General features: G+C 37.8%; 3 protein-coding genes and 1 long non-coding RNA gene across 5 annotated transcripts; 1 reads left to right on the top strand and 3 right to left on the bottom strand.

Annotated features, from left to right (window-relative positions):
• Positions 1-1,020: 1,020 nt before the first annotated feature.
• LOC140790688 (F-box/LRR-repeat protein 3-like) lies at positions 1,021-5,671 on the bottom strand. Its single transcript, XM_073140884.1, has 8 exons — positions 4,313-5,671; positions 4,055-4,180; positions 3,349-3,453; positions 2,863-3,256; positions 2,655-2,784; positions 1,922-2,216; positions 1,588-1,839; positions 1,021-1,317 (listed from the first exon to the last, which is right to left on the bottom strand). Exons 1-8 carry the CDS (start codon positions 5,054-5,056, stop codon positions 1,261-1,263), a joined length of 2,103 nt encoding a protein of 700 aa, XP_072996985.1. The 5' UTR covers positions 5,057-5,671; the 3' UTR covers positions 1,021-1,260.
• Positions 5,672-9,145: 3,474 nt separating this feature from the next.
• LOC140790689 (probable staphylococcal-like nuclease CAN1) lies at positions 9,146-11,786 on the top strand. Its single transcript, XM_073140885.1, has 9 exons — positions 9,146-9,603; positions 9,781-9,836; positions 10,175-10,289; positions 10,410-10,517; positions 10,619-10,806; positions 10,876-10,935; positions 11,018-11,177; positions 11,255-11,323; positions 11,404-11,786. Exons 1-9 carry the CDS (start codon positions 9,448-9,450, stop codon positions 11,530-11,532), a joined length of 1,041 nt encoding a protein of 346 aa, XP_072996986.1. The 5' UTR covers positions 9,146-9,447; the 3' UTR covers positions 11,533-11,786.
• LOC140790691 (uncharacterized) lies at positions 9,806-11,994 on the bottom strand. The gene is made up of 4 exons (XR_012109429.1): positions 11,855-11,994; positions 10,576-11,600; positions 10,162-10,482; positions 9,806-10,061 (listed from the first exon to the last, which is right to left on the bottom strand). It is a non-coding gene; the product is annotated as an uncharacterized lncRNA (long non-coding RNA).
• Positions 11,995-12,936: 942 nt separating this feature from the next.
• On the bottom strand, positions 12,937-15,465 carry LOC140790999 (uncharacterized). Of its 2 annotated transcripts, none has more exons than XM_073141339.1 (2): positions 15,330-15,465; positions 12,937-14,647 (listed from the first exon to the last, which is right to left on the bottom strand). In XM_073141339.1, the coding sequence occupies exon 2, from the start codon at positions 14,631-14,633 to the stop codon at positions 13,071-13,073; it is 1,563 nt and encodes a 520-aa protein (XP_072997440.1). In that variant the 5' UTR covers positions 14,634-14,647; positions 15,330-15,465; the 3' UTR covers positions 12,937-13,070. The 2 variants fall into 2 exon arrangements, with proteins under 2 accessions (XP_072997440.1, XP_072997442.1); XM_073141341.1 differs by having other exon boundaries at positions 12,937-14,688; positions 15,330-15,462.
• Between the last annotated feature and the right edge of the window lie 847 nt (positions 15,466-16,312).

Raw genomic sequence — 16,312 nt, forward strand, 5'->3', positions numbered from 1 at the left:
TGGCATAACAACCTGACAATAATAATAGTGAAATTCAAATCTAAGTATCATGTATTTTTGTCGACGAAAATACATAATCTTATAAAGATTAGTAATCATAAAAGTAATAGTTGCTAAATTTTAAGCATCTCTTTCTCTTATGTAATCTATTACAATTATATTATAGTAGTTGTTGTTGTATTTTAGAATAAATTCTTTAACAAATTTATATAATCTAGGTGGACCCATTTATAAGGAGGGAATAGGAAAAGTCGTGCGGATGAGATTTTTCTCTCCTGGGGAAACGTCGATCATAAATATTAGATAAATATTAGGGAAATGAATGATGATGGCTCAGCTATGACGATACGGATGCAGCTGGTAGAATATACTAGCAAGGATTGATCATAAAGAAGAATCATAGAAACACGTAGGAAAGCTACACCTATCCATAAGAAGTTTCTATTGATTAAGATGACAAAATTATGATTACGAATCAACAGCCCAAAAAGAAATTTTATCCTATAAGGAATAACTTTATCTTAAAAAATATAATGTTATTAAAATATTTACAATTTCTTATATTTATTTGTTCCCAAATTTCTTATTTTATAATTTAAAAGAGAAAGTTTGATTTGGTTAAAATAGTATATATATTATTTTATCTTTGAACAAATATTGAATTGGATAATGTATTGGTTTATTAATATTATACTAATTTTTTTTAAATGTACTTATTTTCATGGAATAATAAGTTATTGAATTTTATACTTTTTAAGTTTGAATTTTATTTATTTAGTGTAAAATAAAAAAATTGTTTTAAAAAAAATATATACACTTACGTTTACGAATTTACTGAAATAATATTTATTAATTATTAGTATTAGCATTAGTATTAGTATTATATGATGTGAGCATTATGTGTATCGACTTGATTTCTGGGGGTGCGATCCGATGCGTGATTGATTGCCAAACAGGAAATAGTAGGGTTAGTAATGGGTTTACATGTAATGCAACGGACACTTCCTGCACAAACAATACTGAGAAAGATGCTCTGGCCTTCCACCACGTATTAGTCGTTATTGGTTCAAAGTACACCATTTCTGTGGTTTTTTGGAGAACCGTCTCGGCATCTCTTATGGGTAAATTAATTTACGAATAATTACAAATTCTGGAGCTCTCATTCTCAGCAAAGAGAAGGAATGGAGAAATGCAATGGTGAGTGATAATGACTCCAATATGTTACAGGGTTGCCCAGATTTGGAAGGAAATGAGGTTTTGTTATGCAAACACCTCTTGTGACTGCTGCTTCCATACTTCACTGCGTTCTTGTTCAACCTGCCACATCGTAAGTAATCAGTTACCGAATGCATTCAATAAGTACTCATGAAGTACTCTACTCGGTCAGATAAAAATAAGCATTTAAAGTAACTAAAAAGGATTTTGTCCAAAAAAAAGTAACTAAAAATGAATCTATTGGTAGAGTAAATAGGAAGACTCCGCAATATGGTATCTATGCAGTAACTATAACAAGATAATGTGAGAATTGGCCCAAGAACCTTTATCAGTTGGGTAAACAAATCTTTTGGGCAAAGAGATGGACTATACCTGGAGAGGTTTATCAATCCATCGGATAAAACATCCCCGGGCTTCAATGTGTTCAAGAAGAGGTTGAGATATCAAGGATCTGAATGATGAGTGAAGGCTCACTTTTGTTAAACCTCTACATGCCAACAGCGCTGCTGCTAAGCCATTTGGTGACAGTCCCACCAAATGAAAAATAGTTATGTTCTGTAGACAGCTTATGCTGGCAAGCGCTAAAAGCCCCACATCAGTCACCGAACAGTACGACAGGTTTATCTGCAAAGGCAAAAGGAACACAATTAAGAAATGCAGAACCGTCTTAAAGTAGGCTTGAACAACAGAGGACACCAACAAGTACCTGACGGAGATTATGAGAGAAGCGGGCAATTTGAAGCATTGCAGCATCACTGATATCATAGCATTTCTTGATATCAAGCTTGTTAATTTGCCAGCATCCCATAGAAATAGCTGAGAGACCAGCAGATGAGACCCGATGACAACCTCGAATCTCTAGTGTGCTCAACTTTGAGCATTTTGACAATGATCTTAGAGACTCATCTGTTATTTCTGTACAATATGCTAAATTAATAGTTTGCAACACAGGGCAACCATGACCTATCTCAACAACACCCTTGTCAGTTATTCCAACCGACCTGAAACAATAAAACATCAGTTAGACCAACCAATGCAGTCAGGGGATATCTTGGGACAGTTAGATACCACCCATGCAAATAAAGGAATTATACCAAAGCAGGGTTTTCAAAATATCATGCGCAAAGTAGTAACTCTTCATACAATCCAAAAGCCTTTCCACCAGTTATCTCAAACTAAAAGATCGTTTTAAGACTTAAAAGAACAATAACAATTCCTCTCTGTAATTTGCAACATGGCTTTAACTTCCACATTTTCTGGCTAGCCTGTTTCCAAAGCTTTTTCTTCATAAAAGCATTTGTGAAATCAATAAGTTTTTCATCAGATTATCTCTTTGATCACAATCTAGCTGACAAATTCTAAAGACAATTATTCTGGTGCCGCTTTCAACAAAATGAGGAAACCACAGAAGGAAACTGCAGTTTTGAATATTCACGAACCTGTACAAATCAAGCTCTTGCAGTTCTGAGCAAGACTTCCCCAGAGTGATGAGGCCTTCATCACTAATCTTCAAGCATATACCAATTTTTAAGCTAGAAAGTTTGTGACACCCTGAGATAGCTTTCAATCCTGCATAACAAATATACAATGATCAATTGCGATTCATCAGGAAGGTATTAATAATCTGAAAGTACGTAAGATAAGAACCTTCATCGTCCAAATCATTATCAGTAAGGTCCAGTTCCTCCAAGAGATGACAGCGGCGTCCAATTAGACAAAACCCCTTAGAAGAAACCTGGCTACAAGATTCCATCCTCAAAGACGTAAGTGAAGTGCATGAGCTAGTTATGCTGGCTAATGAAACATCACTTATGTTGCGACAGCATGTAATGTCTAATTTCATCAAGTCCTTGTGTTTTGTCACAATGAGAGAAAGGCCCTCGTCTGTCACTCCTGAGCACTTGCTTAAGCTCAGCTCCCTCAAAGATATAGAACAACTTGCAATTGATCTTAGACCAGCTGACGTGACCTGACAACCATCTAACTTGAGAGTTTGCAACTTGGAGAGCTTCTCTATGCTGTTGGAAATGGAATGACTAACCTGCATCACCATCAATACGGAATATGTGTCAGGATTGTCAGATTTTTTCTCTTTCTTCTGATCTTAATTATTGCACGAAGTATAATACTTACAGAACAGTGGTATGCAAAAGTTAGTTGGCGCAGACCTGGGGCTCTACTTAACATGTAAGATAATCCAACATGAGTGACATGCTGACAATTTGACATATCAAGTACCTGTATGCAAGCAAAAGTTAAAGTCAAGCTGAAAACCATAATTTTACAAGAAAGTAGTTAATACATGCTTGTATTGATCTCAACAAGATTGTACTTCTTGTTATATCTACATAACATGACTAAGCTATTTATTTGAACGGATCATGAATACAGAGACCAGCTATACGTAGAGGAGGATGGTGTTATAGCTTGACAGCCAACATCAAGAATTTCTCAAGAAAACTATGTTTTGCATAATTTGGAATAACCCATTACTTAATAACAAAAAGTACATATTGACACTAGTCACACAATTAATTTGATTGTCTTCTCCATCTAGCGCAGTTTGAAGCATCTAATAGTCAACTCAAAGTTGAACTATTCATTTCTTCGATATGCTAATATCTAAGAGGCATATGTAAATTTGCTCTCGAAATACCTTATATCAGAAAAGGAAAAAGAAAACAAATCAGATAATCCTTTGGGCAGAATCTTTTAGACCAGTTACAAGATTACAATGAACAAGAACATCTACTACCCCATCATTTACAAGAAATAAAGAGCTCGGAATATCTATAAGGAAGATATTGCCCTCTAAACTGGTATTAATTAGATAATTTACCTCCAGTGACTTGCATCCTTGTTTAACACTCTTGAGGGCCTTATCATCAATACCAAGGCATCCTACTAAAGCCAAATCTTCAAGATATGGTAGTTGCAAGATAGCTGGAAGGCAATTATGCGTGATCTGTAAAGTCAGAAACAAAAGATATTAATTTAAAGCTGTGATTTTGTTTCTTATATTCTTTCATCCAAAATAATTGAAAAGCAAAAAAAAATTTGACCTTTTGATACTGCGCCTAAGACATCAAAAACTTACCGTCGTGTACGAGATATCCAAACACTGAAGCTTCCTACACTTCACTGCAACCAAACCTACCCCCAAATCTGTCACCCCCAAGCACCACTTCAAGCAAAGCAACCTCAAATTCGAACACCCGACCGCGATGCACCCGATCCCCATATCCGTCACCATCTTACACCGTGCCAGCCACAGCCGTTCAAGATTCCTCGCCCTCCCGATCGCCGCCGCTGCCGCATCGCTCAGATCCATCGCATTCGATAGGTCGATCTCCACCAACGCAGCACAGCTCAGCGCGAGTCTCTCGATCCCCGCGTACGAGAACGACCTAGACTGCGAGAGATCGATCGAACGGAGCGACAACCGGAGAAAGCGAGCAATGTAAGCGAGAGCTGCGTCGCTCACGCGAGGGCAGAGAGAGAGGTCGAGGTGGGAGACGGAGGAGTACCGCGAGAGCACAGCCGGGAGGAGATCGGAGCGGAGCGGGCGAAGCGTCCGGCGATGACTGGATTCGATGGCGTGGAAGGAGCGGGAGACAAGGGAGAAGGACTTCTTGTCGAGGGGGTTCTGGTCGAGGCGATCAAGGATCAAGAACACGACCCCCTCTGCCAAGGACTCGAAGTGGTTAACACTCATCTCATCTTCCATGCATAGCCTCTGCTTCTTGGATCTGGAGTGAGAGCACGAGATCGTATACGACCTCTTGGAGAATAGATCCAGCGTTTGGGGAGCTCTTCCGCAGCAATCGCTGATCTCTTCCATGGAAGGCGAGGTGCGAACTGTGATAAGGATTTCTAGAGTTGGCGTTTAAGCGATAACAATGGAGGAAGAGGAAGAGGAAGAGGAAGCGGGGAGGTGGAGGAAAGGAGATAACCGAAAACCGAAAACCGTGGGGGAGTTTTAAGAGGAGGAAGAAGAAGGTGAGATTCCAAATTACTAAAATAACCTTCAGCGGTATTATCCCCAAGTTACTAGAATGTCCTCGGGCCACAGCAAGCGGGGCATGGATGGGTGCGGGTAGGATCGTAATTAGAGGGGTTACAGGTACAGTACGGAAGGACAAGGATGAAGGTCAGTATGGGAAAGAAGGGGGAAACAATGATATGTGGGGAGGGGAGTATATGGGGGAAGGAAGGACAGGGCGCGAGTGCGGACAAGTACGAAACGGTGTAGCGCTTGCTACTTTGGAAAAGTCGCCGGGAGATTATCAGAATAATATCAAAAAGAATCTGGATTAGAGAGATCTTAGACACACCCCAGGTGAGATTACCACCCTGTCTGTTTGGGCTGTACACTGAATTCATAACGGTAGTTCAATAGGACATCCAATTCAGATAAGTTCCCCACAGTTAAATCAAATAAATACAGACTGTAATTTATAAATTATTTATATATTATATATAATATAGGGTGTTAAATGTAAAATTTTGAAACCGAAGAGGTGAAAGAGAGAGAGGTGAGCACATCTAAAAAGAAAACAAAGTGGAACGGAGAGAGAGAGAGAGAGAGAGAGAGAGAGAGAGAGAGAGAGAGAGAGAGAGAGAGAGAGAGAGGGGAAAAGGAATTTATTAGAGGAAATAAAAGTGAAACGCACCGTACTGGAAAGGACCTCTTCCGGAGTACTCATCTGGCCCTCATCGCCCCCCGGTCACATCCGGGGAAGGCTTCTTCTCCTTTCTTTCTTTCTTTCTTTCTTTTTTTTATTCCACTATGTGATACCTTTTCCTGATGAGGAGGTCTATTTTATTTTGTTTGTTTGTATACTTTTGTACTACAGGGGACAAGAGTGGAATAGACTAACGACCACAACTCCAATTGCTTACAAAGATAAGATAGTGATTATACCTTCCTTTTATTGAAGAATATGAATCATTTATAAATAATATTATATACTTATTTTTTATTTATAGTTTAGTGTGTTAACTCCTCTTTGGCATAAGAAATTAATTTAATTTAAATAAGTAGAATTTTATATATTTAAATAAAGATAGACATAATAAAATTTAACTTATGACACGTTTTATATTATGTTAACTCACTGATTATTGTAAAAAGTTAATCAGTTAGAGAACAATAATTTTTATATTTTATATTTTAATATATATGAGAACTATATTTTAGTGTTTGGTTGCAATATGGAATAAGGGATCGTGCCATTATTCATAGTATTAGTAATACTAAAAGATATCAATCATGATATTAAATATATTAGATTTACAATGTTTGAGTACTAATTATGAACAAGGGATTCTTAATTCATAGATAAAAGCCTTTTTTTTTTCTTATTTTCTTCAGCCAAATGGAGCCTAAAGTATTAACGTAACATTTTTCTTTTCCAAAAAACCAACAAACTATTATAAGATAAAAAAATGTAGATAAATTACACTTGGATTCATATACTATTGTTCATCTTCACACAAGCATTCTCATGTGTTTGTTTTATGGCATTTGACTTCCTTAACTATCTATCTTACCCTCCTGGCCATTTTAATTATCTATTTTCTCCTCCTTTCCTCAAAAATAAAATCAAAAAGAATTCTTAAAGTATCTAAAATTAATAATATAATACATTTTGCATAGAAGCTTCTTGGGGATTGTTCATGGTTGCAACCTAAAAGGTTTGCTCAACCCTAATTCGAGCAGCCCATTTACTTTCTTGCTGGGTCGTTCTAAGTTTAAGCCCACATCCTAACGTTAAGTCCTAAGCCCAACCTAGTTTAAGCTTTGTTTATAAATTATTTTTAGAAAAAAAATAAAAAATATATATATATGAGTCGATATAAACAAGCCGAAGCTGAGCTTAGTTTGGTTTGCCTTAAAATTAATAATACTTAAGCTCGAGGCAAAAACTTTGCCTCCGTACTACTACGCCACCTTTCATCAAAAGGAAAATAAAATAAAATAAAACTACTATGCCACCAAACCATTTTCAATAACTCTACCTAACTAATTTTTTGATATGAGACTATATATATATATAGACAAGAGGACAAAGAGACGATCTCGAGTGGCTCGCAAGCCATCTAGGCCAATCCCAAATATTTGAGACTGAATGCGTAATCAAGGAGAATACCATATAGTTAAACCGTAGGTAATTGTCTAATCAAGAAATAATAATCATAATAATAATAGTGGTGATGGATAGAATAATTCGGAAGACAATGTCAACATCACAATCAACCACCGCATTTAGACATCATTATGGTTAATTATATGTGCTCTAGAGTAGAGTTCTTAGCATGATGTCATACTTATGACGCTAATTAAGATGACTATGAGTCAAATATCTCTATTATAAATATAAAAAAGCTAAACCAAGATGAGAGTAGAAAGGATTTCATAAACTCACTTGTAAAATTCTCTGTACAAAAACCACAGTCCTCTCTCTGAAAAAATGAACCTCTAAGTTTGAGAATTAAAACCTTATCTTCGCAATTAAGTCCACCAAAGGCTCCAATACTTTATTCACTTTGTAGTATTTGTCCCCAAGATTATCTCTCTACCATGACAGCCACTAAGAAAAAGCTTTTGAACTACTTAACCAAGCCTCTTGTGATAGAACTTGACATCTTAGTCATCAAACTTCAAAGGACTACAATTTTTTCTCAAAGAACAAAGAAACAAAACAAAGTTCCACCTTCATGACACCACTGTTCCACTTACAATAGAGCTACCCTGCACATAATTAAGGAATTTTTTCTAACCTTGTTGGCCTTCACAAAGTAAATTTTGGATTCTTATAACTTCATCTGGAAGCATACCCCTACATGCTTTTGAATCCAATACATTCAACAAGTTACACACACACACAAAAGAAAAAAAAATCTAATTAAATACATTCAACAAGATATAATTCTTCTTTATAATGTGGATATCTCCTATAGTTAGATAGGATGTAATATAGGATAGGAAAAGGATACTACAATGAACATATTATGGTCCCTTAATATATAACTTTACTGAGCCCGCTTTTCTTTAAGAAAAAAAAAAATTTGTGGTCCCTTCGCTTCCCCTGCACTTGCCCAACCTACCTAACAACTTGGCAATATATTAGTATACAACTTTATCAACTTTCTCTTGATATTGGTCCGAACATCAAATCAGTGAGTAGATATTCTGTTCACATTTCAAAGATTGTCTTGACGAAATAATTGAGACTGCAGATAATCACAGCAGCATGCAAATTAAAGTAATTAGATTCACCAAACAATACCCCATTTTTTGTACAAAAAGAACTAATATATTCTTCACATAATAAAAAAAAATTAGGACAAAACAAAATTTTCAATAATCTCATCGACCTTTTTAACCTTATTCGTGGCACGTCGCTTCATCTCTCCTCTTTTCTCTCCACCCAATTGAGTTTTTTTTTGTTAAGAGAGAGTTCGTGAGGACAAATTTCATTCAATTTTTAATATGGTCTGATGCACAACAAAAAAAATATAGAACGATAGCTTTTTGACACTGTCTCATTCACTTGATTATAACAGTAAACAAGTTACAGATCTCTTCTCTTTCTTTCCAAATCTTTTGAGGGTTGTTATCATTGATAAGAGGTTGCATATGACAATTCTCAAATACACACAATGTGCTCTCATTTTCAGTAGGAACTTCTCTTTTCTGTAATTATTATGCGTCTTTGTATGGTTTATTATTTCCAGGAGGAAAGAATGGTCAATTTTTGACAGAACTTCTACAGTGAGAGGTAGCATCAGAACTTTGACTAGTCAGTTCGATTTATATTGTTATTTTTCATAAAGTACTAATCAGTTAGATAGAACTATCCAAAGCCTTTTATTGTCTGTGAAATCCGTAATCAATAGATAAGGAATTTGTAAGTACAACATTACTAATCCACTGAATTGAATACTTCTTTCAATGCATTATTCAGATTAGAGAAAATGTGATGTTGTACCAAGATTCTTTTATCTAAAGTGGCCAAAAAGAGAAAAATGTGGCCTTTCCTATGTCAATTGGGTTTCCTATTCTCGTCGAAAGCTTAAAAGCAGTCCCTATAGCTGGGTCTTCCATTCTCATCTTGACCTTTGCACTCTCCATCTTCCCTCTTTCCTCTCTCTCTCTCTCTCTCTCTCTCTCTCTCTCTCTCTCTCTCTCAGGACTGTAAGCAAAGAAGAGTATTGTGAGAAGAGGGAATGGGAAACGCCATTCTTAGATGTCTCAGAGGTGATTCTGATGACTATAGACCTCATCATGTGACCCAGACTTCGGTGCCATATTGGACCATCCAAGTCAATGTTGGCCTCTCAGATCTTTCCAATGATCTCAACAACTTCTCCATAACTTCTCAGGTAATCACTCACAATGACTCTCACTACAATCATTGCTGTAATTGCTGCTACTTCCTTTTTCATGAAAAACCATATCAATTCTAACTTACCACAGCTTGATCTTATCTCAGGCATATAAACCCAACTCAATCTTTTTTTGTTTTGTATTTTTGTTCTTTCTCTTTTATTGGAAATTAGGTTCCAGGAGGATTAAGCCAATATGTTGCATCCTCCAAGAAGGCACAAATTTATTGGTATGTCTACCTCTCAGTTTGTTAGTTCCGTACATAAATTACTGTATTTAAGGAACTAATGGAAAGGATTGGAAGAAATTATGAACAACATAACTGAAAAGTATATATGTATGTACAAGTTCTGAACCTGGTGATGGACTGCCTTGAGATTCATGTGCAGCTTGAGCTTTTGGTGATAAAGGTGTGGCCTTTTATGGTTTGTGTCACTCCAATTGAGCTGCTCTTCTGCAGGATCACAGCATGCTGTTTATCAATTACCGGAATGTAGAAGTAAAGTTATGCAGCTTATAGTTCTCTTTATAATAGAGTAGATGGTCTTTTTTACCAACTTATCATAGGTACAAGAAGCTGCATGAGGCGTGGCAGGAATCTAGTCTTCCACCAAGAACATCAGAGGAAGCAGCCAGGCTGGTCGTTCAGACCTTGAGAAGAATTCAGAATGCAGATATTGAGGTGAACTCCCATATAGTTTCTTTTTTCTCTTCTTAAGTCCAGAAAGCCAACAAATTATGTCCCATGTAAATACTTCATCTCCATTATAACAAAGTAGTCTGCAATATTGTTCTTCTTCAGGGTGTATTGGAATTTTATGGCCTTCCAACTCCTCAAATTTCTGCAGAAAGCTCACATCTTCCATCATCGTGGCCTGAAAAAGTGAAATTTAAACTGCACACGTTACCAGTTAAATACTTCTAGCCTTGCAATTGCATCATTCAAAGTCAATTCAAAAATATCATACTTTGGGCCTATGGTTAATCTCATAATATTGACCACCGAATTAGGTCGATGTGAATGTAATTGCTGATGGAGATGGTTTATCAGTGTACGTCGACACTGCAGACCCAAGAGAGTCTGCAAATGTTCCACGAGAAGTGCATGAAGCTGCCAATGAGAGAACTGAGGCTCAAGCTGCAAAAGACTCTGCAAGAGCTCATGAGCTTCTCAAGATCATCAAAAAAGCAGGATATAGGTAGTACTGATCCCAGTACTAATCAAAAGATTGTTTTGTTCCAATACCTGACAGTTGCTTCCATTATAGGTACATAAAGGGACACGACAATAAGTTTACCCTCGCGCGAAAATACCGAATAAGACTGAGGTACGCATCAGATTGCACTTCTTTGGAGACTATTCTTTTCCTACCACAGATCAATCTCGTCATAATCTTTACAAGCCAATAGGGGAATCGACGCACCTGAGATGGCGATGACTTATGGGCAGGAGTCAAAGGAGGCATTGGTTAAGCTCATCCAAGGAAAGAGTCTGACAATTCATGTCTATGGGGAGGACTGTTATGGCCGATCCATTGGAGATATTTACTGCAATGGCGTATTTATACAGGTGACTAGGCATATTGATGTAGTTTCCATGAAATTGGTAACTGTACTTATAATGCCTCTCTGAATGGCTATTTGCAGGAGCAACTACTGAAGAGAGGATTTGCATGGCATTATAAAGCCTATGACCAACGCCCTGAATTTGCAAAAGTGAGTTACCAAGAACGTTCAAAATTTTCAACCTCTTTAACCTTCAATAGCTCTAATATTTGCTGAAACTACTCCCTCAGTGGCAAAAAGAAGCGCGCCTCGCAAGTAGAGGACTGTGGGCTTTACCGAACCCAGAGAAACCATGGGAGTGGAGGAAAATACATCGCAATGAGCTAACAAAAAATAATAACCCAATTCAGGTATACTGATTTATGTCAAGTCTCACCTCAGTGCTGGAAGTTGATATAGATCCACATTCTCAGAAGCATCATACAACCTGCAGGATACCAGAATGTAAAGTTATTGTATAATAAAGAAGTGTGTTTTTGAACAGATTTGTTTCAGTAAGCTAGAAGAATTTAGAGAAGCTTTTGTGCATTAGGCACACTTCATTTCACGTAAAATGGACATTGTCCTTGTAATAATAGGTACTGATCTTTAGAATAATCTAGATTCTTTGACATATCGATCAATGCAGCCCCTGACATAGGGTTAATCAGAAACTCATTAATATCGATCAATGCAGCTCACCTTATGACCCAACTCTGAATCTACTTATGATCAGACTGCATTTTCGAAGAGGAAAACTCCAGAGTACAACTTTCGTCTTGGCCCTCTCATCAAGAACACTCGTTGCACGAGGAAAGTAGCGACAACCACATTATTATCCATACCTTTCTGGCTACAAATCTATGAATCCATTCTCCTGTCTATGAACAGGCCGCAACACCCTGACCAGCGTAAAGCTATTTCGCCACAAGTCCATCCCTAACACCTCCTCGAAGATACCAAATACCTCATTCAACTTTAGAACGTCGATATATCCACTAATGACGGAAGTAATCTATACTCTTACTGGCATTTCATCGAACAACTACTGGGCATCATCCAAGAGGCTACTTTTCGTTGATAAAGACACCAAGCTGGTCCTTGTCCAAGACAATGGAGTCGAATACAACTTTAAGGGCATGGCTATGCATCTTTACATCGCTCAAGATGTCGAAAACCTGAGCAAATGTGAAATGCCTTGAGGAAGAAGGAAGAAAGCGTATGGCAGCGCAGTTTGCGGATACCATCGCTGTCTCATGGCCACGTGGCTGATGTAAAATGGCTCACACCCGTGTTGCCTGCACTGAAGGGAGACAGCTTGGGGAATCAGATCGGTTGCAATCCGTGATGCAGCAGTTTCCTGCATTCGGATACTTGGATTCCTGTTACAGGCTGTAAAATCGCAAAAAATATTGGTAAATGAGCAAGTAATTGCTCATGCATTTTCTCACCAGAGATATTTCCAAAATTAACCTTGAGAATATTTTTGCCAAACCTTGAATTAAATGGATAGAATTCATTAAAATATCTTAAATCGCAATTATATATTGTAGAAACTTTTAAGGTGATTGAGAACAAATAGATTTGATTTTTCATATTTCAACAATTGTATAATATTAATAAAGATGATGAGAAAACTAATAATTGAGAAAATTTACCTTCAGGACTAATCAAAATAATTTATCCTTTTAATTCAAATGAGTGGATAATGCCAAATAACTTATCATAAATCTCTGTCTATCTGAAGAATAGATCATAAGAATGTCTCTGAAAAATTAGTAGTGTGAGAGCATCAAACAAGTCAGACTAAGAAATTAATTGAAAAAGGAAAAGAGAAGCTTTAAGTATAACAAACCACTCATGTCTCTACTCTATACTCTTATCATGCTAATCTAAATCATCTCAATTGGCTCTCATCTCATTGAATTAGTACCGGAAGAGGTGGTGCAATTACATCATCTTCCAAATAATTCCTCTGAATCATAGAGTTTGATTTGATCGACGGCCCTGAGTTACCTTCTCTTCGCAGTGGCTCCAACGCCGCGCCGATCTCCTTCTCTTCCTCCTCCTTCTCCCTTGTGTAGAAACTATCTTCCCCAATGTCGTAGAAGTTAACAGTCCTCACCTCTTGAGCTAAAGAACATGACCAACAAAATAGCCACTGCAAGAAATCACTAACAGCTGGATTTCCACAACAGAAGGAGCTCGCAGGCAGTTTAAATCTTCTCCTCATCTGAATTCTCCAAAAGCCTCCATATAGCAGTCCTAACACACAAAGAATTATCCCTGTGATCCCTACTACATATCTGATAGTCTCATCACCGATGTTGAGTGCTGCTACATTGAACACCCAGAAAGGAGCAACGCAGAGCAGGATAAATGTGCAGATGTGGACATACATGTTTCCAAATCGAAGCCTCTCCATGTTCCATCCAAAGACACAAAAGGTGCAGAAGAATGAGAGATAGGCCACAGTGAGATCGTCCAAGCAATCAAATATTCCCCCTATCCACACTGGCTTTGACAATATAACTCTTTGGTTGTTATATCTCTTCTTCATGGCATCTGACTCTGTCGCTTGACTCTGCTGTTCTTCATTGCTCTCAGGCTCATATTTTCTTCCTAAGGGTCCATAGATCATGTACAGACCAGCAATGATAGGTGTTCCAATGCCAAGACCCATGCATAGATTCACCGCCCAGCCCGGTCGCGTCTTGTTTGTGTACCCCCAGAAGAGAGCGCAGTACAAGTACTGCGCGAAGCAAGTGATGTGGAAGAGGAGCACGACGACCGCAATGTGAATCCTCTCGCGAGGCCTAGTTGTTCCATTCTTGCAGTAGACTCTCCTTAGCTCTGCGGTGTCGCTTGAACGCCATCGAAGTAGTAGAACTAAGTGGTGGAAGAGCTTTGGGTGTTGGTAGAGGCACATGATGGTGAAGAGTGCGTTGAGAATTTGGTTGGTGATCTCAGTCCATCGCTTTCTTTGCGAGCTCTTCGGTATCGCGCCGTTTAGTAATCCTGTCATGAGGAGGAAGAGTACTAGGATGCCGATAGCAACAAAGAAGAGCCATACTAGAAAGGCCATGTTTGTAGGGTGCTTTGCCCAGTTCTTGCAGTAAGTGATCAGAGATTTCCAATTCACTGTTCGAACAAATGGCACGCGAAATCTTTGCCTGCGGTAGCCAGGAGCAAACTTGGGTGGTGAAGGGCCATTCTGTCGGCTTTGAATTCGCTTCGCCAATGAGTAAGGCGATAATTTATCGATGAATCCAAATTTAAGGAACCAATCTTTTGAGGGTCGAGCACTCAGAAAATCTAGAAACCTTTTCTCTCTGTGTCTGTGATCAAGAAGTCCTTTTTCAACAGCAGGGATGTAAATGGGAATGTAATCCCTGAGCTTCATGTTTTGATTGCTTTGAGTAGTTTCTGAAACTGTTTGGATCTCATTGGTTTCCTTATTCTTCTGATCATCTGACTCCATCTCAGGTAAAAAACCTTCAATTGTTTCCAGTCATGGTAGAAATTAGAACTCACAACTATAATTTGGAAAGAAAAAGAAAAACTATTAGATACAGCAGCTGTTTCTACCATAACATACATCAGAGGAAATAGGAGATAGGAAACAACAAAATTAAAACAGTCCTGCATTAAGATCTAAGACTAATCAAACTTAAGGGCACTTTAACACATCTGTATCAGTTGATCATTCCAACCTTGCAGATACATGACTAAGTTAAATGAGAAAGTAAGTCAAATATTGGTGAAAGTGAAGACAATAGAACATACTTTAGTTGGTATTCACTTGTATAAAATTGCAAATTCTCTTATCTCAGAGTAGTTTGTCAGTTGTCATCTTATTCGTTTCGTCTTCCATGTTTATTCACAAAATTCCCTCTTCCCGTTTAGTTTCCTATCTTGCCCACTACCTTAATTTCCAGACGACATTCTTCAGATCACCAAGTGAATAAAAAGGAAATATAATTATACAAACAAAAGAAAAGAAAAGGCATCTCTTTGATCAAACTCCCTTTTGCCACTGCAAAATATCAATAAGATTATACAAAACGAAAGGTTTTTATAAAGTTAATCAACAGTGGATTTGTACTAAATAATTCAAGACCCACATCCACCAGCAAATATCAAACATACCCATTTTCTATATTAGCAAGCATAGTACCTCTCTCTTTGGGTGGGTCGGTGGGCGGGCCAAGGAAAAAAAGATTGGAGCTGGATCCTTCTAGCTTTGTACCACCTCCTCTCCTACTACTGAAGCAACTAAGAACCAAGAGAAAATTTTGGAAGATGCTTCCTTACATGGAACTCTTTCTTGACTATATATAGACATGAGAACAAATAGGAGGACAAACAGGTACATGAGCTTTCTCTTCCATCTCATTAATGCGGTAGAGTCAAAATTTCCTATCAGCTAGTTAGAAAATAAATAGCGGTAATAGTATGGGCTGAGAGAGAAAGGCCATAAAGAATATTAGAGTTATTAGATATATATATTATTTATTTATCTTATTTTATCATGATAGGGCTTTGCTCTCTCTTTCATGATATGCAAATACAAAACTCTTCTCCCTCAACCCAATCTAGGGTCAAGCCTAATAAAGTTACATGGTATCAGAGCCAAGTTGATCGATTGTTTCGACCTCAGCTTCAGACATTGTCTTCTGCTCAGGCCATATAGGCTCATCTTAGTCGCCGATTTGTTTAGTCGAGTCTAATGCGTCGCTTTCAGCTTCGTCGCGAGGCTCCGGAAGTCAGACAGGGTCAGCTCTCTATTTAAGACTTTTACGCCCGCATAACTGACATATGCGTGAGCTTACCTCAATGGAGCCTACTTTCTAACTCTCCCTCAAACCAATTTAGGGTCAAGCCTAATAACTTTACATAGAAGAAAAAAGAGAGAGCAAGAGACTTTTGTACAAAGTATTGTCCACATGAAATGTTTGTTATGGAAGTAGCTAGGAAAAGGTCAACTGGGTTAGACTATGATACGTTACCGTCATGCTTACGGTTCTCTTGACATCTTGGGTGAGTCAAATGGTCATTAAATTCTGAAATCGCCCTATGTATAGCATTCACAATGTGACAAGAGGTGCTATGTTGTTCATATGATGTCAGTAAAGTCAAGAGCAAGTATTTGAAATGGTC

The sequence above is a fragment of the Typha latifolia genome, chromosome 6 (genome assembly GCF_019914945.1).
Source record: "Typha latifolia isolate L0001 chromosome 6, TyphaL0001v2, whole genome shotgun sequence".
NCBI classification, from domain to species: Eukaryota; Viridiplantae; Streptophyta; class Magnoliopsida; order Poales; family Typhaceae; genus Typha; species Typha latifolia.

Excerpts from the sequence above, each read along its gene's own strand:
- LOC140790689 (XM_073140885.1), top strand. The coding sequence starts at position 9,448 with ATGGGAAACGCCATTCTTAGATGTCTCAGAGGTGATTCTGATGACTAT. Across the intron at positions 9,837-10,174 it reads AAGAAGGCACAAATTTATTG|GTACAAGAAGCTGCATGAGG; the intron begins GTATGTCTACCT and ends AACTTATCATAG. Across the intron at positions 10,290-10,409 it reads TTCAGAATGCAGATATTGAG|GGTGTATTGGAATTTTATGG; the intron begins GTGAACTCCCAT and ends GTTCTTCTTCAG.
- LOC140790999 (XM_073141339.1), bottom strand. The coding sequence starts at position 14,633 with ATGGAGTCAGATGATCAGAAGAATAAGGAAACCAATGAGATCCAAACA.
- LOC140790688 (XM_073140884.1), bottom strand. The coding sequence starts at position 5,056 with ATGGAAGAGATCAGCGATTGCTGCGGAAGAGCTCCCCAAACGCTGGAT. Across the intron at positions 3,257-3,348 it reads CTTTTGCATACCACTGTTCT|GTTAGTCATTCCATTTCCAA; the intron begins GTAAGTATTATA and ends ATGGTGATGCAG. Across the intron at positions 2,217-2,654 it reads CAAGAGCTTGATTTGTACAG|GTCGGTTGGAATAACTGACA; the intron begins GTTCGTGAATAT and ends TTATTGTTTCAG.